Source organism: Simochromis diagramma, unplaced genomic scaffold (assembly GCF_900408965.1).
Source record: "Simochromis diagramma unplaced genomic scaffold, fSimDia1.1 OVJJ01000323.1, whole genome shotgun sequence".
Lineage (NCBI taxonomy): Eukaryota > Metazoa > Chordata > Actinopteri > Cichliformes > Cichlidae > Simochromis > Simochromis diagramma.
In genome coordinates this window covers 758,691-780,990 of record NW_024386770.1, presented here as the reverse complement: position 1 = coordinate 780,990, position 22,300 = coordinate 758,691, and the positions used below count along the sequence as shown (strand labels likewise).

At 42.3% G+C, this 22,300-nt stretch overlaps 2 protein-coding genes and 1 long non-coding RNA gene across 3 annotated transcripts in view; 1 reads left to right on the top strand and 2 right to left on the bottom strand.

Annotated features, from left to right (window-relative positions):
* Positions 1-319: 319 nt before the first annotated feature.
* Positions 320-2,404, bottom strand: med31 (mediator complex subunit 31). Its single transcript, XM_040038730.1, has 4 exons — positions 2,170-2,404; positions 1,285-1,359; positions 1,110-1,206; positions 320-994 (listed from the first exon to the last, which is right to left on the bottom strand). Exons 1-4 carry the CDS (start codon positions 2,177-2,179, stop codon positions 778-780), a joined length of 399 nt encoding a protein of 132 aa, XP_039894664.1. The 5' UTR covers positions 2,180-2,404; the 3' UTR covers positions 320-777.
* A 2,793-nt stretch (positions 2,405-5,197) lies between these two features.
* Positions 5,198-21,070, bottom strand: LOC120737638 (solute carrier family 13 member 5-like). Its single transcript, XM_040038467.1, has 13 exons — positions 20,804-21,070; positions 16,334-16,462; positions 16,032-16,168; positions 15,702-15,934; positions 13,987-14,154; positions 10,975-11,158; positions 10,766-10,888; positions 10,438-10,650; positions 6,975-7,078; positions 6,772-6,893; positions 6,170-6,331; positions 5,806-5,943; positions 5,198-5,703 (listed from the first exon to the last, which is right to left on the bottom strand). Exons 1-13 carry the CDS (start codon positions 21,053-21,055, stop codon positions 5,575-5,577), a joined length of 2,094 nt encoding a protein of 697 aa, XP_039894401.1. The 5' UTR covers positions 21,056-21,070; the 3' UTR covers positions 5,198-5,574.
* The window catches only part of LOC120737890, a 17,140-nt gene continuing 12,821 nt past the window's right edge, over positions 17,982-22,300 (top strand). Inside the window, exon 1 of the long non-coding RNA XR_005696866.1 lies at positions 17,982-17,993. This is a non-coding gene — a long non-coding RNA (uncharacterized LOC120737890). The remainder of the gene's footprint in view (positions 17,994-22,300) is intronic.

Genomic DNA, 22,300 nt, shown 5'->3' with positions numbered 1-22,300 from the left:
TTTCCACCGGATCTGTTTTCGGGATCTAAATCTAACAGGATCTAAAAATAGAAAAGAAATATTGAGTTTCCTCTTTAAATGCACATCATGAGCCACCCTCACTGAATCACTGTTTAATGCTCTGCTGTAGAAGTGACGATGGAGGGAAACTTTGCTCTGACAGAAAAGAGAAAAGCTCTTTGTGATGAAGTGAGATCGTGTTCATGTGACCTGCATCAGAGCACCTCCTCTTTCCCTCACGTCAGGATATTTCAGGTCAAGGAAAAGTGGTTAGGAAAAGGAGGTAGGTCATTGTTGTTATTGAGCCGACTAACTCAGAGAAAGCCTGCATAACTTTATTGGTTTAATCAACACGCAAACAGAAACAAACTCTTCACATTTCAAACATTTTATTAGAACAAAGGATGAAAACAGGCCGAGCCACTTCCCTCTCCCGGAACACTTCAGTCACACTCAGGTGATCGCCGCAGATAAAAGCACGCCCCCATCAGGCAGGAGCTCGCTCTGCAGCTGAGCAGCAGGACTTTAAATGAAAACCTCTGCTGCCTTTTCGTTTTCAGTCTGTTCCTGCTGAGACCATAGGACTGGCAAGTTCCAGGAAATAGTTACATCCATAAATCCAGGAGAAATTTTAGCTTGAAAATCCCAACAGGAAGTTCAAAGCTGATGCTTCCCATCAGCTGATCAGCTGCCACCTCAGTTCCTCCCCCACGGTCTTTAATGTTCACGTGAATGGAGAAATAACCTCGGTATCCCAGCAGCACTCCAACTCCGTCGTCATTTTGCGGCAGCATTGCCGTGCGGCGGGGCCGTCTGTGGCTGCGCCTGCGTTTGCTCAGCGAGCGCCTGCTGCAGCCGCATGCGTTTTCGTGAGTAGTGCTGCCAGTGCAGCAGCTGCTGCTCGTCGATGAACTTGGCGCACTGAGCGTTCACCAGCTCCTTCCTGAAGTGCTCGTACTGCAGCAGCTCCAGCATGTGCAGGCAGTGGGGGTACCTGCAGGGGGCGGAGTCACAGAGCAGAGGTCAGCTGACAGAAGGGTTTACAAACATCACAACTTTATCCTCAAAGAGAAAATCATCTAAACTGAGGATCAAACACGTCGCCGTACTTGAGGAACTTGGCATACTCAGGCTCCTTCCAGTACAGCAGGTACTTCAGGTAGTTGATGAAGGGTCTGTCCCTCAGGATGCCTCTCTGAGCCAGAACTGGAAACAAACACACAAAACCTACGTTAAACTCTGGCAAATGTGAAGCTGCGAGTTTCTGATCACAGAGTCACTCACAGTTCAGGTAGTTGGGATTCGCCAAACACTGGACGAACTCGAGCTCCAACTGGAAACGGTTCCTGGCCTGCTCGTCTGCACCGGGAAGCACACGAGTTAATCAGCAACACGACATTCAAACCCACAGCACAGATTATCCTGAGATCATCAGGAGCACATGCTTTTAACTTCTATTATTTAATTACAGTAAATCTAAACATCAATAATGTCTCGAAGGATTCAATCCACACTACACACACGCCAACGTAACACACCCACGAGAACGCATGTTTTTATACCAGACTCCATTAGAAAAAAAGCAATTTAGAGGCACATTGTTTTAATTCAACCTGAAAACTTTAAACAGGCAGCTCGGAAATTAAATTTAATATAAGGATGAATTATTGAGAGCCGAATTAAAGAGCGAGTCTCGGAGTACAGTCTTCAGCGTCCATGCCAGGTCATCTTCAAACACACTCACGTTAGCTGATAAATCAGGTTTGTTGTCAATCGGAATAATTTCTTGGGACGTTGTGATCAGGACAGAAAAGGCCGACACTCTGCAGCCTGACTTAAAGCTAATCATGAGTGTACCAACGTCTTTAACAACACATTCAATTACATTTAAAAACAACCAGAACCTTTACTTCCTTTAACTCCCTTAAATAAAACTCGTAATCCCAGCGCCGCCAGACTCCATTCAATTTAACGCCGCTTTGTCTGTTTGCGGAATGCTTCGTAGTCAAAGTAGAAAAACAAGACGGAGCACATGTAAATACCATCAGCTGCTCACAGACACGCTTTTAAAGCCAACAAAGTAAAACTTACGGATTTATTTATGGCGTTTTGTCTTACAGGAAATATTAGCCTAGCAGATTAGCATTGACCAAACAATCTGCTACAAACCTGTTTCCATGGCTACAGCCTGAAGGCAGCAGTATGTAGATGAAGGACTTAAATGTCAGATAAACTGTATAAAAACTTAAGAAGCACAAATAAGAACAGAAAGCCGGGTTTTGCCCTTTTCAGGTTTAATCGCCGCCATCAAACGTGTGCAGACTAAAACGTTAAACTTCCGCCTTCGCGACATCCACGTCGCTTTACGCTGCCTGCTGTTCGTTGTTTGGCCTCAAGAGGGAGGCAACAGCAGGCAAAAGATAAGCGCCTTCAGACTCCCACAGATATGGAACGCCAGGACTGACATAATGAATTAATAAATACACCATTAAATAATTAATTAAATGTGGCAATAATTAATTAAATAAATATTTAAAACTCATTTAATTAAATAATTATTGGCACATTTAATAATTATTGACATATTTAATTCATCCATCCATCCATCCATTCGCTTCCGCTTCTCCTTTTCAGGGTCGCGGGGGGCGCTGGAGCCTATCCCAGCTGTCATAGGGTGAGAGGCGGGGTACACCCTGGACAGGTCGCCAGTCTGTCGCAGGTCCAACACACAGGGACAGTTTTTGTGTCTGTAGGGCTGTTTGATGACGGTTTGGACTCTGGGAGATGAGGACACACCCACATCTGTTCCATACTGCAGCCATTGATGGTGTTACAGCTCTGAGGCAGCTTTGGGGCATCAGACGCACACATTGGAAAACCAGCACCTGAACTTCATGCAGGAGAGACGGCCTCAGTGATTTAGGTTCATAAGCGAGTTCAAACACTTCTGGCCTTTTATCACTTAGATTTCTTAATCTTAACAGTGAATGCATTTAAAGCAGGAACTGCACACCTAGCTGTCAGAAGTTTGGCAGCATGAGTACTGTAAAGTTTTGTAGGGTCCTTGTTAAAAATTCCACAAGCACCACGTTTGTCATATAAAGTTCCATTTCTTACAGTACATTGTTGAAATTATAAACTATATATTCTAGTTATCCACTTGTCAGTAATCTTTGAGTAAATGGATGTCAGTGATAAATCAGTGGTGATTCACCTGCAAATGTTTTTAACAAACTTTGTTTTTTGTAGAATTCATCGGCAGCTGTGGAGAGATGCATTTGAATATCTTCTGGTTCCACTTTTCTAACCTGGAAACTGAGGATGGCTGATTGCTGACAAGGACACACCTCAGTGCTTATCACGGGTGTTACATCCTCTGTGCAGCAATTCCAAAGAAAACGAGAGCAACGAGCACTCGTTAAGAGCAGCCAGAAATCTGTCCCTTTCTGGCAGCTGTGGAAACGTCAAATAAGAAAGTTTGCATTCTTAGAACAATGCTGGTCATGTGTGATGTGTCATCATATGAGGATATTACATTTTGACCTAATTCTGCTCAATTAAGTGTTTTGATCGTTGATCCAGTACGGCAGCTTTGTGTTGTGCTGCAAGTTAAAACCCATTGTCCTCATGAGCACAGCATCTAACATCTGCTTAAAAAAGTCGATTGACTTTAACTGGGCACAATGGTTTCCAGTGAGAGATACATTCATCATTCATCCCTGACACTGGAGAAGTCACCTGGATGAGTGAAAAAACAATTTTCCATGGAAAATCCAGGGGAACTAAACTTTGTTGTTTCTTTGGGCTCAAGTTCAGCTGTAGCAGCATCTCTCAGAAGAAAACGGTTTTCCCAATAATCAGATGAAAAGATTGTTGAACCAGGTGGTATTCTCTGGAGTTGAAATGCAGTTTATTAAATTGGAATTCAAAAATGAATTTACAAATGCAGATTTTATTCTACAATTCATTAATTAAGCACAGAACTTTTTATTTCGATGCACGTGGCTCTTGTGGTCCTCTATACAGCCTGGCATCAGTTAAACTTCAGCTGATATCACTTCAATATAAAAAAGACGTTTTGGACATCAAGTCCAAGCTTCTGTTTGTTTCTGTTCTAACTTTAGTTTATTTTGGAAGATTTTTGTTTAAAAAAAAACAAAAAAAAAACCAGCAGAATTTACAAAAGCTGCGTTTAAAGATCAATTTTTATTAATATGAAATAAAACTGTCAACAAGATGGTACAAAACTCTGAAACGTCATGTATGTACAGAACACTCATCAGCTCGCATAAAAATGGTGTTATTATGTTTAAATATGAACCTTAAAAATGTGAAACATATTTAGTAATTATGCTCAAATAATTCCAGTTCACAGGGAAAATAGTTTCTTCACCGGGAATTTTCCCAGTCAGTACAGTTCTGCTGCAGCTGTTCTAGAGTCAGTCCTCCAACAGTGAAATAATCACAAAGAAAATAAAAGACCAGCAATCTGGAAGAAAGTTTTAATACAGCATCATCTGCAGAAAAATCAATCTCATTAACATAAACTGCAGACCTGGAACAGAGCCCGGTGGCACGCCTGCTAACAAGCAGTTTCACACATTTATGATGAGCAAATAAATATCAGGACTTCAAACAAAAAGAACAATTTTAAATGACATGGTTCTTACAGACAACACTAAGTGTTTTATAATCATCTTGTTTTCACCCTCTGTTAAACTTCCTCCATGTTTCCGTGGTTTCCTCGCATTCCTCACACTGTGCTTTCATCCTCTCATTCTTCACAGCTTCTTCTGTTTCACTGCCTTTAAACAAAATAATATTACACCACTGACAGTCAGCTTTCTGCAGATGTTTCAAATTAAAAGCCGGTGATTTTTTTTTTTGAAATTCAGGTTTCTTTCAGCTGTTAAATTTTCATCAATATGGTAAAATGGTAAATGGCCTGTATTTGTATAGCACTTTACTCGTCCCCAAGGCCCCCAAAGCGCTTTACACATCCAGTCATCCACCCATTCACACACTGGTGATGGCAGCTACATTGTAGCCACAGCCGCCCTGGGGCGCACTGACAGATCACTGAAGAGTTCTTTTTTTAAATTAAAGGGTCAACAGGAATGTGAATGTTTGTAGTTAGAGTCCACAGTCCAGCTCAGAAAAGATTTTGAGAATCTATTTAAAACTTGGGGACTTATTGTCACTGTTGTCTGGCCCAAGATTGCTTTAAAGACACTAAGAACGAATACTGTGACCTCAGTTTGTGTGTATTTCTCTTACACCATCTGTACAAACATATAAAGGTAGATCTAGTTTTTCAATCCACCAAAGGTAACGTCGACTACATTGCTTGTGTGTGGAAGTCCATTAATTGCCATTATTACTACTGTAGGCAGTTTACTAGAACGTGTACACGCACAATGACACAAACAACAAAATCGAGATGATGTTTCTTGTGGGTGTAACACGAATATAAAAAACAAACTCCTGGCTGGGAAATGCCAGATGCTGGAGCTGAAAGATCAAACCTGAAAAGGTTTTTATGTGCATAAATAAAGATGTGGGAGGATGTTGCTCCTATACGGGTGCAGTGACGTTGGCCCACGAGGGGAAAGTGTCCAGAGAAAACATGACCCGACCCCAGCTGTTGATGGCCAGACTAATGCAGCCGATGCCGATGATATTCATCACCACACCTGTTTTTGCCTGTAGGGGGCACAGTGGGGGGGGGGGGGGGGGGGGAGGCTATGATGACATAATGAATCAGAATGATTATTTCTTTCCAACTGGAAGAAATGAAGAACTCACCATGTCGGACACTTTGAGGAAACCGGAGGAAAACACAATGGCATTGGGTGGAGTGGCCACTGGCAGCATGAAGGCGAAGGAGGCGCTGAGGGTGCAGGGGATCATCACGTACAGAGGGTTCAAGCTGATGGACTGGGACTGGGTTGGGAAAACAACAGAGTCATCAACTTTACCCATAAACTGGCTTCAATGGCTTTTTTCCTGTTACATTTCAACACTTCCTGTTTAGATGTATCATAATAAAAGTCTGTTAGTGGTTCAAGGGTGAAGCTCCTTCTGTTCTCTGTCACCTTATGATATCAAACACCTGTAGGAACATCTGCAAATAAACAAATACAGTCTGTGCTGGCTGTGTTTTTGGTACCATGGAAGCCAGGATGGGCAGGAAGAGAGTTGCTGTTGCAACGTTGCTTGCACATTCAGTGAAGGTGGCAACGAGCAGGCAGAGGATGATGGCGATGGCCCATGGAGGGATTGAGTGGAGCGGCGTCATCTGATCACCGAGCCAACGCGACAAACCCGACTCCTGAAAAACCAACAAGACAAAGCCGGACTTCAGTCTGAGTCTGAAAGCAAAGGTTTCTCTGTGGTCTTTACTTTGAATGAAAACTCCATCTGGTGTCTTCACTTTTCCAAAATATATATAAGATTTACTTAATCTCATCAAACCATCTGCACTGTGCCCATACAGAGCAGAAGCGTCATTTCATTTTCATTTACTCACAAAGTCTTAGTTGTGTTATTCTCTTGGCTATTCATAATGTACTTTTAGTTTATTCCTTCTAAAAATATAAAAACTAAGGCTGCATAAAAGAATTTAACAGAAGGCCGCCACAGATTGAATCTGTAAATGTCTTTGAACTGTCAGCAACTATAAATCAAGGCTGATGTAGTAAAAAAGCCTTGTGGTGCACTTGGTGGAGCGATTTGTCTTATTGGTCCTTGTTTACTCTTCAAAGGTTTTACCTCACTGCCTTTGGCCAAAGCAAAGCCGCCTCCCAGCAGCAGGACAATATTCCAGGGCATCTTCTTCTGAGTCACCTGCCAGGTGAGCAGAGAAGGGGCGGGGCCTCGAGAGACCTGAGACTCTGATTGGATCAAACAAACAATTTAAATCACGAACATAAATTGCCTTTGTGTCCCATCCACATGTTGTGTGTTTGTGGTACCTGTGTCGGAGCGCCTCCAGAAGCAGAGGTATCTCGGCGGCTCGGAGGGAAGAACAAACAACAAAACAGCAACAAACAAGGCAACGGTTGCATCTGTGACGAACCTGCAGACACACAGAGAGCTCAATGCAGGATCTACTTTCATCCACTCAGCATCAAACAACAAACTAGATACTGTCACTTCCAAAGACCACAGGTGGTTCGAGAAGATTAAAGCCGAACATCTGGGACTCTAATGGCTGTGCTGTAATCTGGCAAGATCACCATGGTAATGGTGCAAAAATGGTTATGCTTATTCACTGACTCATTACGCGATGTCACGGTCAAAGTGCAAATAAGATTCTCTGTAACAGGAATAACAAAACTCGGAGCCTCCGGGGAACCTGCTGCTTCCTGCGACTGAAGCAACAGGTTCTAGCACCTTCTAAAAACTACAGTCGGTCACGGGGCTTTGAAAGAGGAACACTGTTCAGCTTCTGTTTAAAATCTGCCGAGGAGAAGATGTGACAGCATAGCAGGTGAATGCCTGATCCCTGGGTTGTATTCATGAAACATCCCAGCTGTGTGTTCAGGATCCAGGTCATTTAATGACTTATAAAGAATAACCAATACTTTGAACTCAGGTCTGGGTCAGACACAGGCGCCAAATCACCTGACCTGGTGTTGAAGGGGGAGGGGTCTAGTTTTGGTTACCTTGGACCTTTGGTTTGTGCAAACAGAGGATTTTGAAATGTTTCCTGATTACACAGGTTTACAGTCGACGTGCAGTCGCCCTCAGCTGATGTCACAGCCTGACAATAACATGAGCAGCAACTATTTTCAGTAACTATAACTATAATAAATATCTACAGTGAACTACATCATCAATGGCTGTGCAGCAACAAAGGAATTTTCCTTCAGTGAAAACAAGACATTCAGATCTCAGAGTCTGCCTGCAGCTGACTGCTTCCACACAGATGTTACCAGGCACAGGGCACGGCCTGCTTCCTGTCTCCAAATCAGTATTTCAAATAACTGAAACCCCTAAAAGGTCAAAAAGTACAAAGCTCACAGGAGGTGGATGTAGAAACATAAACCCAGTGGTTGCATGGTCCCTGAGTGCGTGCAAATACCAAACCTCCGGCTGTGGTGAAACTCCTTCTCACGAACTCAGCGGTCGATATTAGACTGTGTGACGGGAGGTGAACAGAGTCAATGACAGCTGAAGGGCTTTGACTTAAGAAGGAAGAGGGGGTTAAAAAGTCCTCATGTCTAAGAAATAATGACAATAATAAAAATAATTATGAGCTTTTCCTGCAGCCTTCATCGGTGGACACAGACCTGCTGACTCGCAGGTTTTTTTGGGAGCATATTGATATTTTTCATCTTTGCTGAAAAGTTGAAGGCTAATGCTCCTTCGCTTCATCAGCAACCTGCAAACTGATGCTCAGTAACATCCAGAACTGCAACCGCTCGGAGAAAAATCGGAAAAAGTCTGAAAAAGCTTTCCAACAAAACCCTAAAGATTCAGTCCACAGAGGGCAAACATCTGCCATCCAGCTGTTTCTTCATTTTAACGTGTTTTATGATGAAAGCTCTGAACACGAGCTCACTGAATGTTTGATGCAGGTTTCACTGTTTCTGGAAGCTTCAAGACTTTGTCTCCACATTCATGCTCCAAAGAGAAAAACGCTCTGATGGGACTAAACTGGGAATTCAGTGACGAGAAAAAAACAAACCTGTGTTATTTCTCAGTTAAACTGATTATTGATGTTTTTGAATATTCTAAATGTTTCTGTTTACGTGTTAAATCTCACATTTTTCTTCTTTTTCTCAGAAACTGAGTATTTTTTTTTTTCCCGTCTCGGCCTTAACAACAACACGACAGAAACAAACAGGTCGATGCGTGACGTCTGCGCTACTCCCGCTGGTCATGTGACCCCACCGGGAGTTTATGAATGAACAGGAAAGTCATGTCATGTGTTGCCAATTTCCCACACGGTTAAATACGCATGTGTGTTTAGCTGTGGTGGTGCTGGTCGGGGTTTAAAGTCAACTTTAACGTCTCAGAGTTACAAAACATAAATTTACAGATTAAAAATCTTCCTGTATGAGTCAGACAGACAGACTCTGCTTCTTTATTTATGAGCTTGTGCTATACTCACATACAGTCAGACATATATGAAGCAAATAAACGTGACAACCCTCAGGCTGCTGCTTGTTTCTGTGATTTTGTTTTGGACGTTTGCTCAAACGCAGAAACTCTCCAAAAGTGCAACAACACGAACACTGTGCAGGCGTCAGAGAGTCGCAGCTGCAGGCAAAGAACCGACTACACGGAAAAGCTTCTAACTATTAATATAATCTAATGGATTAAATACATGGTTAACCTAATTTGGAAACCAGTGAGTCCAGTATCACCAGCTGATACACTAAAATTTAATTCACAAAAACTAATCATGCAAATGCTGCTGAAAGGGTTGAATAATAAAAGCTGAGATAATAACATTTAATTGAAAGAAAAATCAGACTAACTAGGCCCGATGTGCGGTGTGGAGGTGAGCTCAGTTCATGCCTCCTGCATTTGTGTAACACGGGTCAAAGCTGCAGCTGTGACACTAAAGTCCAGCATTTGTACCCAGGACACGTCCAGTGTTTGTTCCTCGCCCCTGAGTCCTGTTTATTCTGGGAGTTTGCCCCGAGGCAGGCCCTTTCTTTCCATCTCACATTACTGCAGGAACAGAGACGAACACGTGAAAGTTGGATCTCAGAGTTTCTGCTCAAAAAAACTCAAAACACCCCTTTAAAGGATCATTCCAGTGCTTCACAAAAGATCTGCTTTCAGTTTGAAAATGAGACTTAAATCCAAATTCTTATATTTTTCATTTAACACAATAAACAAATGAATAAACTACAAGCTTAGAAAGTTGTTACGATAACGTGGAGAGGCAGATTCATCTAAAAACATGAACCAGAACAAGAAAAGTGCATTTTAAAAAAACACACCTTGGAAATAAAACAGGACGTAATTTAAAAAGGAAGTAATCTGGTCTTTTTTTAATGACACTATCTGACCAATAGAGCGGCTCCTGTGTGAAACTCAGATGTTATTCTGTTGGGTGATGTTCGTCGCCTGGTTACAGCTTCCTGCTGCTAAAGTAACACTGGCAGAAAGCTAGCAGCAGACCCTCCGACCCTGAGCGCTGTTAAAGCCGAGAGCTCGCCGACCCCGGCCGAGCGGGTAACACTGGATGAGCAGGTGTCAGTGACCTGCCAGGTCACAGCTCGTTGGCCGAGGAGGCTGGGGCCTCAGAGTCTCAGTTAGTCTGCTTTATTAAAAGGCTGAGATGGCGGTGGAGATCTGGGCGGAGCCACGCACGAGGACGTGACTGATTTGGGTTTGGTCTGCGCCGCTCTCTGAACCGCCCAAAACACTAAAACAGCTTCAGCAGCGCGCACTCATGAAGGTTTCGCTGGTACTCACTCAGCTTTGGAGTTGAACATGTGCGTCGCCCAGCCGTCCATGAAGCGCGGGTCTCGTGTGAACCACAGCGCCACCATGAGGATGAAAAGTGCCAGAACGCTGAACTCTCCGTAGCTCATGGGTCCCAGACGGGAATGCTCGTCCCTGATGACCTCGTATGCTGCCCGCTCCTTCTGCGACTGGACCGCACCGCAACCCCACGTCTTCCTCAGGCTGTGATGCACAAAAGCAAAAAAACCCAATCATGTTTGTAACTGTAAAGTTGAGTTGTGGGAGCTGTGGGAGATGTCACAGTAATGTTGGGGTTGTGTTTTGGTGAATGACTTACTTGCAGCCCACGTAGAGGAACTGCAGCCAGAACCAGGCCAGGGTCAGCGTCAGCACCATGGTGGGGAAAGCAAAGGCAAACCAGGAGGCAAAGTTGATCACGTCACCGTTCTGAGGGAAGAGCCTGCGAGGAAGAAACAGGAAGTTGAGAGTCAGGCCTCACAGGACACGTGGTCACATGATGTGGGTGCCGTTGCTGTGAGTTCGTACTGGCTCATCTGTCCGATGAGGACCAGGTTTGGCCCGGTTCCTGTCAGGGTAGCGATGCCTCCGATGCTGGCGGCGTAGCAGACCGACAGTAGGAGGCCTTTACTCATCCTCCTCGTCTCCTCCTCCACGTCACTCAGCTCCTCCAGCTCCATCTGACAGCAGTTGCTCTCCACGGTCACGGCCGCTGAAAACAGTTAACAGTGTTAACCAATGAACCTATTACCCACAACAGCTACTGAGCGAACACTCACATTTATCTGAATGTATTCTCCACGTTATGTTTGACTCTTTATTTCTGATTTGGACTCATTTAGATTGATTAAATCTTTATTGTGAACATGTTGAAAAAGTACAACAACATAGAAACAAAGCAAATCAAAAGGAAAACGAGCAACCACAACTACAAATAACTTTCATGTTCAAAAAGGAGCAGGAAGAAGCATAAGCTCATATTGTCACGATCCTGGGTCTTATGACCCAGTGTTTTGAGTTTTAGTTCATTTTGATGTTGATAGTATGTTTAAGCTCATTAGGTCTCCTGTGTTCATCTGCTTATTAGTTCCCCTTGTGTTTCCAACCCATGTTAAGTCTCCCCTGCTCTTCATGTGTTTCATGTCTGTGTCTTACGTTGTCAAGTTCTGGTTGTCATGTCTGCGTCTCATTATGTTTCCTATTTTATTTTGAAGAGATCTTGTGTTTTTATATTATGGTTTATGTTTTGAGTCCTTTGTTGTACTGTTTCTTGTTTCTCTAGGTCTCAGTTATGGTTATCATAGGTTTAGTTCTTTGGCTTTGTAATATGGCTTCCCTGTGTTCCACGTTGTGTCTACTGTGACGTTTTTGTACCATGTTTCAGGTTCCTATGTTCTGTCTCCCCAGTTGCTGTTAAGTTTACATGTCTAGAGTTCAGTCAGTGTGTTTCCTGTTTTACTTTGAAGGTCCGTGTCTCATGTCAGTGTTTCTAGTTTTGCTTCCCTTGTCTCGTCCAGCCTGATTACTCCCAGCTGTGCTCTCCTTCTGTGTCTTGTTCCCTCGTTATCCCTCTGTGTATTTGAGCCCTGTGTTTCTCTTTGTCAGTGTCGTAGTCTCCGTCATGGCTGTGTTTCAGTTATCCATGTCCCAGTTTAGTGTTCCATGCCATTCTGCAATAAAGCAGCTTTTTGAGTTTAATTTTGTTGTCGTGAGTTTTGCGTTTGGGTCCTTCTCCTGCCTGTACACAGCCGAAACATGACACATATAATCCCATACATATATACATATATACATACACATTTATATACACATTTTCAATAACCCCAGTAACACCTCAAAGGATACACAACCTACAGATATATATACCCACACCAACATACCCGTGCACCCGCACACACATGAAAGTATTGGACAAGAACAGCCGATCAGATCTCCACCTTCCTCCCTGTACGCTGTAAAAACCACATCCTTAAACCGCTGTTTAAACTGCGCCGTGCTCGGACTTTGCTTCATATCTTTACTTAGTCTGTTGAACAGCTTCACTCCACACACAGAGATGCAGAAACTTTTTAATGTTGTACGGATACGAGGATGTTTTCAATTTAATTCCCCCCTCCAATTGTATCCCCGTTCCCTTTTAGAAAACATTTTTAGAATATTGTCAGGAAGCAGGTTATTTATTGCTTTATACATAATGTGTGCAGTGAGAAAATGAACCAGATCTGTGAATTTTAGAATTTTTGATTTTAAGAATAGTGGATTTGTATGATCTCTGTAACCAGTTTTATGGATTATCCTTATGGCCCTTTTTTGCAATATAAAGATTGATGATAGCGAACATTTGTAAGTATTGCCCCACACCTCTGCACAGTAATGCACATACGGTGCAATCAGGGAACAATAGAGAATGTGGAGTGATTTGTGGTCCAGAATGTGTTTTACTTTACTCAAGATTGAGACACTTCTTAAAATTTTGTTATGTATATGATTTATATGAGACTTCCAGTTTAATTTATCATCTATAATCACACCAAGAAACTTATGTTCAAGAACTCTTTCAATTTCCACACCATCTATATGAATCTGCACTTGTGCATTTCTAAGGGAATTCCCAAATAAAATAATTTTAGTTTTACTTAGATTTAGCGATAGTTTGTTCCTGTTAAACCATTTTTTAATTTTGCACATTTCTGATGTAATTGTATCCAGCAGCTCCTTATTTTCCCCCCAGAACAAAAAATATTTGTGTTGTCTGCAAATAATACTAATTTTAATATATCAGATGCCTTACAAATATCATTTATATAAATAATAAATAACTTTGGACCCAGTACAGAGCCTTGTGGAACACCACAAGCATGATGAGGAATGGACACCCAGCTTCACAAATAGTTTCCTGTCACTTAAATAATTTTTCACCATTGCAGTACAACCCCCCTGATCCCGTACCGTTCCAGTTTATTAATTAATATGTCATGATTGACTGTGTCGAATGCTTTCTTGAGATCCACAGATAGTCCAGCTGCATACTGTTTCTGATCTATAGCACTTGTAATCTCGTCAATTGATTCGATTAATGCCAGAGATGTTGATCTTTTTGATCTGAATCCATATTGACTGTCAGAGAGTAATTTATATTTAACTAAGAATTTGTCTAATCGTTTATTAAACAGGTTTTCTAGGATTTTGGAGAATTGTGGAAGTAAAGAAACAGGCCTGTAATTTGTAAAGTGGCGTCTAGCCCCAGTTTTGTACAGCGGCACAACTTTAGCATTTTGTTTGGAACGTTTCCAGTCTGAAGTTGCAAATATTTAGAGGCCCTACGATTCCTTCTATGACCTTCTTTTCTTTAACAGTGACAGAACAAGCACTCCTCCCTCAGGCTACGTTAGCCATTTGGACAGTTGGTCCAAAGGTTGTGACTCACTTAACTCAGAAACAAAAACGTTTGATTACAGCTTTTTCTTCAAGGTGATTTCTGTATCTGCTCATCTATCTGTTTCCCATAGATGTCAGGTTTCCTTGCCTCTGTGGACTTACCGGGACTGCTGCTGCTGTCTGATGGAGGTTTGTCTTGTGGTGCTGGTTTGACAATCTCCTTTGTGTCCATCTGACCCAGTGACACCACTTTATGCTCAGGCAACATGTTGTCTTGTAGGTTGCTGGTTTTCTCCGAGTTGCCTTGAGTTTGGGTTGATAGATTCAGACCTGAAAACAAACCTATAAGTTAATACCTCGGGGTCAGACTACAGAGGAATATTTGAGCTGTCTCATGCAGTGTTACTGACAGTGTTGGTCAAGTTACTTGAAAAAAGTAATCAGTAACTAATTACTGATTACTTCCCCCCAAAAGTAATCCCATTACTTTACTGATTACTTATTTTCAAAAGTAATTAATTACTTAGTTACTTTTTAAAAACACGATTTACAACCTGAAGAGGTGATAAAGCGATAGATCTTTCAGCCCAATTCTACTTTTTCTACATAATCCATCATACAAAATGTAATCAAATGGAAAAGTCTCTTTTTAAAACTTGTTTCTCTGACTGGAAGAAATTTGTTTAACATTTAAACCTATTTTCTGCACATTCCAGCACATAAAATAATTTTTTTTGTGTGTTTACACTCACTCTTTCAAACAGATGCAAGTAAAACACAGCAGAAAATAAATAAAGTCAAAGACTCAGCGGTCCTGTTGCTCTATTTTCACCTGTAAAGCAGGAGTGAGGTAGGCGGAGGTTTACCCTGGTGCAGGTGTGCCGCGGTCAGTGGAAGAATCCGCGAGTTTCTCTGTGAGTTTCCCATTATGTCGTAGCTACTCGGTGCTTGCTCGGAAGTTTAGGGGTTTTTTTCGCTGTAAAAAGAAGTTTTCTTCCCACGCACGATGGACGCTAATGTTTTTGTCACTTTTTATGGAATCAAACTCAAAGTAAGGTCAGTACTTCCACGCTTTAAACGCTGCACGCTCATACTCTCTCTGCACTCGATATATGATCCATTGTTGATCTGCACACAGCTGTTGTCACTAACGGCGCACTCGCTTACGTCACTGTCATGAGACATTCTCGCAAAAAAATCACGGTTTTAGTAACGCAGTAACGCAGCGTTCCTACGGGAAAGTAACGGTAATCTAATTACCGTTTTGCAATAGTAATCCCTTTACTCGTTACTTGAAAAAGTAATCGGATTACAGTAACTCGTTACTGCCCATCTCTGGTTACTGACGACATGTTTAGGGTTTTCACATCAATACCAAAGTGACTTTTCTTCCTCTTTCCTTTCTTTAATGCTTTCATTCAAGCAAACTTTATCAGACTCAGCCTGGCTGTTTCCCTGAACGAGGACCTATTTTGTACTTTGTATTCAGGGTCTTGACCAGAGTTTCCTCGTGATTCACAGTTATTATTCTGACCACTCATGCACCCCCTCAATTTATGGTAAGTCTGAAATAAGCGTCTCTTGAAGGCCACCCTCTCTAACAGCTCACTTTTGGAAGCCTGCTGAGGGGCAGCACCTGTACTACCTCAATGTTCTGTTAAATGAGAGAAAATAAGGAAAGGCAGAATAAGGCCACTTTAAAACCTGTCTCACAAAACTGCTAGCATGTAGTCTGTGATAGACCAACCTGACAGGTGCTCCACTGTCTTTGTAATGCAGTACGTTTAGTACTTTATCAGTACCTTAGAGGAATGCTTTTTCTGGCATCGCTTCCATGTGGTTAGAAAGTAGCTATATGCCAGAAGCCTACATCGTACCTATCTCCATCATGTTTGGGTTAACAGCTTGAAGGATGCTGATGGTTTTCTCCTGATGCTCCTGAGGTAGTGCCTCACTCCTGTTCTTACTCTTGGCCGAATGCTCAGGGTCTACGTTACTGTGGAGCTGATCCAGGACGGCCTGGACGATGGGAACCATCATGGCGGTGGTTGCCGTGTTGCTGATCCACATGGACAGGAAGGCCGTCACCCCCATGAACCCCAGCATCAACCTGTGAGGGGAAGGGATTGGATTAAGCCTGAGAAACAGGGGAAGTGATCGGCTTCCACTGCAGCCCTGTGGGGACAGATTAGGTTCAGCTGACTCACAGGGCAGGTCGGACTCCAACTATCAGCAGCACCCGGAGCGCGATGCGTTTGTGGAGGTTCCAGTGCTCGACGGCTACGGCGACCATCAGGCCCCCGACAAACAGCATGTTAGTGTCCTTCAGGTACTGCATACACACCTGGACAAAAACAAGGAGGAGACAAAATAATGGAAATACAAAGTTAGCATACAGCAGGACAAAAAAAAAAATCAGTTTGATAATTCGGTATCATTATTTGGATAAATGTACATGTAAAGTTGTAGTACCAGATGTAGTATACGATGTGTATGTGCACAGTCTTACTTCTTTGGACTCCATGATGCCCAGGACGGGGAACAGGATGGTTGGCAGCAGCGCTGTCACCGCCAGCGGCAACACCTCCGTGCACCAATATACCGCCATGAGGGCTATGACATAAGCACAGGCTGCCTCCTATACACACATCAGAAAACGTGTCCAGGTCAAAATGTAACCTGAAACCTGCAGCTTTAACACAACATCCACAAGATGTGAACAAATGGGTGTTTCAATGCACTAACGTAGTGTTCGTATAATACAGCAGAGGGCGCTAATGCTCCAGTGGCTGTTATTAAGCTTCTGCAGAATAAATGATGGTTAAACAAACAAACAAACAAACAAACAAACAAACAGACAAAACTTTCAGACAGATGCTTCAAACGGACACTTGTAACCATGACTGATCTCACAGGTGTAACGTGTTACGCAGTAGCGTGCTAGCGCTCAGACCACGTTTTTGCAATTAGCTTTCTTCTCTGTTTATTAGTAAAATGTTACTCGCATTTTTTGAGTCTTTCGTTGTGACAAAAGAAAATTCATCCAGCAGTTTGCTGCCAACAGAAAACATCCAGTCCAGTTTCACTGCACATGTTGAGCTCAGCAAGGATGATATTTATGTAAGCTTACTTTACACCCCCCTCCCCCAAGGGAGGAGGTCTGGGTGGATGGCTGGCTCTCCAACACACAGACTTAAATGATAAACGTGCTCTTCTACCCCACGGGACCTCTCAGAGCACTTTACTATTCTTTACTGAGGTCCATTTAGCCACAAAAATGGTAGGAATGGTTTGTAATACAGTAATTTTTTTTTTACACTGAAATATTTTGGAAAATAGAGTGTGTGCTGTGACATGACCTCACTTCCAGCCTCTGCTTGTTTTTGGAACAAACGCACAGGAAATTAGTATCTATGGTTTTGCTGTAGTCGTTTCTGACACTGCTGCACAGAGTCAGCAGATGAATCAAAGGCTTAATTATTAAATAGAAATGTTTCGGCTCTCTTCTTGCTTTTGTGTCTGAATGACATTATTTAAATATTAAATATATTTGTATGTATTTCTCAGTTTCTGATCTATTCTTGCTGTTTTACTATTTATTGTTTAATCTGGCACAGTTGGTGTGGAGCACCCACAACTGTGTTACATGTGCAATGACAATAAAGGGCTATTCTATTCTATTCTGTTCTATTCTAGTCTATTAATCTAACCAAACTCTGTCTAACTGAGGCTTGGAGCAGGATCACACACCTCTAAGCTGTCAGGTTTAAACCGTGACGCTCTTTTCACTTTCCAGCCTGTCGATATCCAAAACTGTAAAAACACGTTGAAGTTGTTGTTGTAGAAGAGGAGATGTGTTGATCCGGACTCCTGCTGGGAGGTCTTAAGGTGCTGAACCCAACACGTGTCAGGATTTACTAGTACTGTACCCACCTCCGTACATCGAGCTGGTGGAAACTTGTAATTCTGAGTAGACGGGGGAAGAGTGCGTGACGATGAGGGGAAAGATTGTATTTCTTTCTATGAGCAGAGCCCCAGAGGCTGCTGGGAGTCTGCTGACAGGACCCACTGAGTCCAAACAAAGTGAAAGACAATGAAACCTGCAATAACACTGTGAGCAAGTCTGGGAAACGTGACTAAAGTCTCAGACGTGGACCCTGCTGTCACTGGTTAAGGATTTCCTCCTTTGTGTTTTCATTGACTCGTTGTGTTTGTTTCCCCAATAGCAGCTTTACATCCCACACCAGATGTTATTTCTTTACATCCAGATGTTGTATTGCAGAGGACTGACTCATTCATTCACCCTCCAAACTTTCATAAAGGTTTTAGTCCTGTGATCAGGTGACTCATTATTTATTCTGTTATTAGTTGTTTGGTAACTTCCCATGATGCATTGAGCCTTTCTCCTTTAGCTTTTGTCTACTTTCTCCTGTTTTCTCTCCTTTCCAGCTGCAGACGGCCGCCCCTCCTGCCCCTTGGCTCTGCTGGACGTCTCTTCCTGTCAAAACTGGGTTCTTCTTCCTCACCTTTGCCACGTACTGCTGATAGAGGATGTCTCTCAGATATTGTAATTTCTTTATATTTCTTTATCTGATAATATCATGTTTGGTGACATCATTGTTGTACATTAGCAGTATATAAATACAATTTAATTCAATCTTTGGAGGGATTTTATAATCTCCAATAATCTGATTGCATCAGTCCTGATCACATCGGGCACCAAGCAGCCTTCGACCTGCCAACAGTCCAGCTGCCCTGTGCAAAGGCCGGACTGACTGCTGTGTGAGTGACGAAGAGCTGCTGCGAAAAACTACCAGGAATCCATGAAAACGCCTAAAAACTGCAAAGTGGACGAGATGTTTGGAGTGTGAAATACACGACAGTGTGAAATCATTTCAAATGAGTTTAAATAAACCCCCCAAAGTCTTCTCAGGTTTGTAGAAATCCAGTGAAGTAAGAGTGAATAGTTAAAGCGATGATTGTGTTTTCAGAGAGCGTCTCCGTGACCTTTCAGACCGTCTGCAGTCTGTTTGTCAATCAGTGACAAGAAACTGTGAAAGAAGCTGCTGTGCAAACACGCAGCAGCTGCACATCAGCGCAGCGCTCAGGTTATTCATCACCGAAGCATCGAGCTCACAACGGCCAGTGACAGGAAAACAAAGACACTGTTTCTATTACACACACAGCTGCAGTCATTCCAAACTTTCATGAGCTCTTATCTGAGAGCAGATTATTAGGAACGCCTCTGCTGTGAACACTTTTACAAAACTTCAGCGTTTCCAGAAAATCTGCTGTTTGTTGTTTTTCAGCTCACGCTGAGCGCAAATCAGAACAAAGGTTCAAAGGTTAACTAACTAAGGTTAACTAATAATAAGGAGAGCAAAATATTAGCTACCTCCCGTGTCTTCATTTTGACCTTGGTTTCCAAATCAAACCCAGTAAAGAGTAAAAGACACTTTAGTGCAGGGCTGTCAAACTCAAATACACAGTGGGCCAAAATTCACAACTGGAACAAAGTCGCGGGCTAACGCTAATATTTACTGAAAAACAAAATCTTCCTCCAGATATGAGAATGAATCTTTTCTTATGGACTCAAACACGTTTTGCTGAAAAACTGAATATGGAACAAGCAAAGCTTAATACTAAACAATACATATATTAGCTGTATAATAGCAGTAGGCCAGCTCTGATAGTAATTTGGTTTGGCTTCGCGGGCCAAATGTAATTAGGCTGCGGGCCACATTTGGCCCGCGGGCCAGAGTTTGACACCTATGCTTGTGTAAAACTGAGATCAAAATAAAGTAGAAAACGATGATGAAACAGCGACACAAGGCTGATTGTCCGATCGTAGAGGTTCTTTCACACTCTGAGTTTATGTTGGTATTTATTCACGCGTTCACTAAACTGCTAACTTTAACTAATCATACAGAAAACTGGTCATTTTAAACACACACGGGTATGACATCAGTTAGGCTGGTTCACTGCTGCATTACAGTCTCAGTAAACTGGCCATTCATACTGGTTAGTGCTCAAACGCTTGTAAACAGCACTTATTGATGTGTTAGTGATCAAAACCAGGTGAATGTAACCAGTTTCGTCTCTGCCCTGATAAACTGGTGACTTTCACTGGTCATTGTTCGGGAAACTTGATCTCTTTAGACTAAACTGGTTGCTCAAACACGCTCTGAAACTTTTAGGATGTACTAGTTAATAAACTGCTCAGTAAACTCTTAACTGGAGTTGGTAATTTCTCAGAAAACTGGCTATTTAAACTGGTTGCTGCTCAGTTTAAACTGGCAGGTTCTCATTAACAGCTTCATTAAACAGGTTTGTTCTCTGGAGTGTAAATCAATAACTTGAACTGGTCATTGTTTCAGAAAACGGATTATTTAAACAGATTACTTAGATGAGTGCTGATTGGTTGAAAGTTTGTTCTTGGTAATATTTAGACCAATAAGTGCTCATTAAACCTGTACCTGTGCTGCACTAGTTCACAAATAGAAAAGTCGGCAGAAGCTACAGCAGTAGCAAGAATGGAGGAGAGCTGGTTAGTGTTCAGTTTAATAAAAAAAAACAGAGAAAATAATAATTTTGTAATTAAATTATTTTAATCATCGTTCTTCAAATTTGATATTTAGATCACTTATGTTACACTGGTAGGTTGGAGGTGATCTGTTTGGGACTTTTAGGCTGCATTGCTAAACTGACTCTTTGTTGTGCCATAAACTGGTTATTTACACCAGTTAGTACTAACCCGAGCACTTCTCTGTGAGATGGTTATTCAGGACAGCTAGTACTCAGTAAAGTTGGAAGTATAACTGGTTACTTGTCAGTTAACAGGTTAAAATGAGTTTGTCCTGTACATTGGTTCACTGGTAACTTTAACCAGTCATTGTTCATGAAAACTAGTTAAAGTGCTCAGTGAACTGGTCACCTCTCAGTAAACTGGTGGGTTAAACTGGTCAGTGAAGCGTCTCACCGTGGTGCTGACGGCGAGCGGCAGCAGGAGGAACGGGCTGCAGACGAGAATCACGACGCCCTTCAGCCTCCAGACCTGCCGCAGCATTTTCACCCGCAGAGGAAGAACTGACATGGCTGATGGTGGTGATGAAGATGAAGATGAAAACAAAAAGTCAGTGCTGAATGAAGCTGAATCGGTGCCTCGCAGCTGCGTCCTGCTCGCAGTCTGGCTGCTCCCGGGTTTCTCTCTCTCACTCTGTCTCCGGCACATTTGTGATGCATTTCACGGTCAACACTAAATATTAACTTTATGTGTGTTACAGCACACACACACACACACACACACACACACACACACACACACACACACACACACACACACACACACACACACAGCAGAACAAACACTGAAGTGGAAATCAGATCCGTTTGCGTCAGTCTCACCTGTTATCTTGCTGCTCGGGGTCAACACATCCGATCACTTCTTCATCCTCACTGTGCCAGCACTCGGATGGATCACATGAAAAGCGGAGCTGGATAAAAGTTCAACATTTTTAAAATGTTTAAATGAAACAAAGGACATGTTGAAGAATAAAAATATAGTTAAAGAAAAGTACTGTCCAGGATCAATTTTTTTTTATCCATTAATGTTTCATAACCAATTCGATTTAAATGAGAAAAAAGAATTAGATTTAAGGGGGAAAGACATCAGACTGAGACATAAACACAGACAATCATCAGTCAAAACCACGAAAGAACCCTTAAATGTCTAGATCCAAAGACAAGAGACACACAAACAAAGAAGTTGACTCTCCACCTTTTCTTTTTTTAGAACCAAAGAAGCATCTTAGGCTAAAGATGAAACATCTTCACAAACTTAAAGACGTCCATCTGCTTTCTTTGTTCAAGCTCTTGAGACTACCATGACCTGGATGAGTGAGAAACTACAGACATCCTGTGTGCTTACATAGCCTTTGTCCCAGACTTGATGTTCTTACATCTGCTTGTTGGACTTTGGACTACTTTCTAACCACCATTGGATGTTGCTTTTTATGTTTAGCTCTGCCTGTCTGTAGTGTACGCTTTCTGTCCCGTTGACTGTTGATTACGTCACAAGGACATTAAAATTGTACTTACAGTCAAACTCCGGCCCTATTGATGCTCCCATCCAATGGCATTGAGAGAAATGGCACCGAGCCCCCAATAGACAGTAGGGCGTAGTCCAAGCAAATATACACTGCTCAAAAAATCTCAATGGGAGAAAAGTCAGGCAGGATATCGCTACTGAAATGGACTGGGTAACGTGTTCAGCACTAAAGGGCGTCACATTGTTTGATGGAAAATAAAATGATCAAGAGGGCTGAATTCAAAGACACCCGAAAAATCAACGGCAGGTTAGTTCGTTTTGCTGAAATTTCATTGAAGCAACTCCAAAAAGTACCAGTTTGTTTGCATGCCTGACAATGTTGGGGCATGCTTCTAATGAGACAAGGGATGTTTAGGGAGAGCTCATCGT

Bases quoted from the DNA above. Each gene is read 5' to 3' on its own strand.
- LOC120737638 (XM_040038467.1), bottom strand. From the start codon at position 21,055: ATGTGCCGGAGACAGAGTGAGAGAGAGAAACCCGGGAGCAGCCAGACT. The intron at 16,463-20,803 runs GTGAGACGCTTC...ATGTGTGTATAG, and splicing joins CGCTCGCCGTCAGCACCACG to GAGGCAGCCTGTGCTTATGT. The intron at 11,159-13,986 runs GTAAGTCCACAG...AACTGTTTTCAG, and splicing joins AGACAGCAGCAGCAGTCCCG to CGGCCGTGACCGTGGAGAGC.
- med31 (XM_040038730.1), bottom strand. The intron at 1,207-1,284 runs GTGAGTGACTCT...GTTTGTTTCCAG, and splicing joins GAATCCCAACTACCTGAACT to TTCTGGCTCAGAGAGGCATC. The intron at 995-1,109 runs GTACGGCGACGT...CGCCCCCTGCAG, and splicing joins GAGTATGCCAAGTTCCTCAA to GTACCCCCACTGCCTGCACA.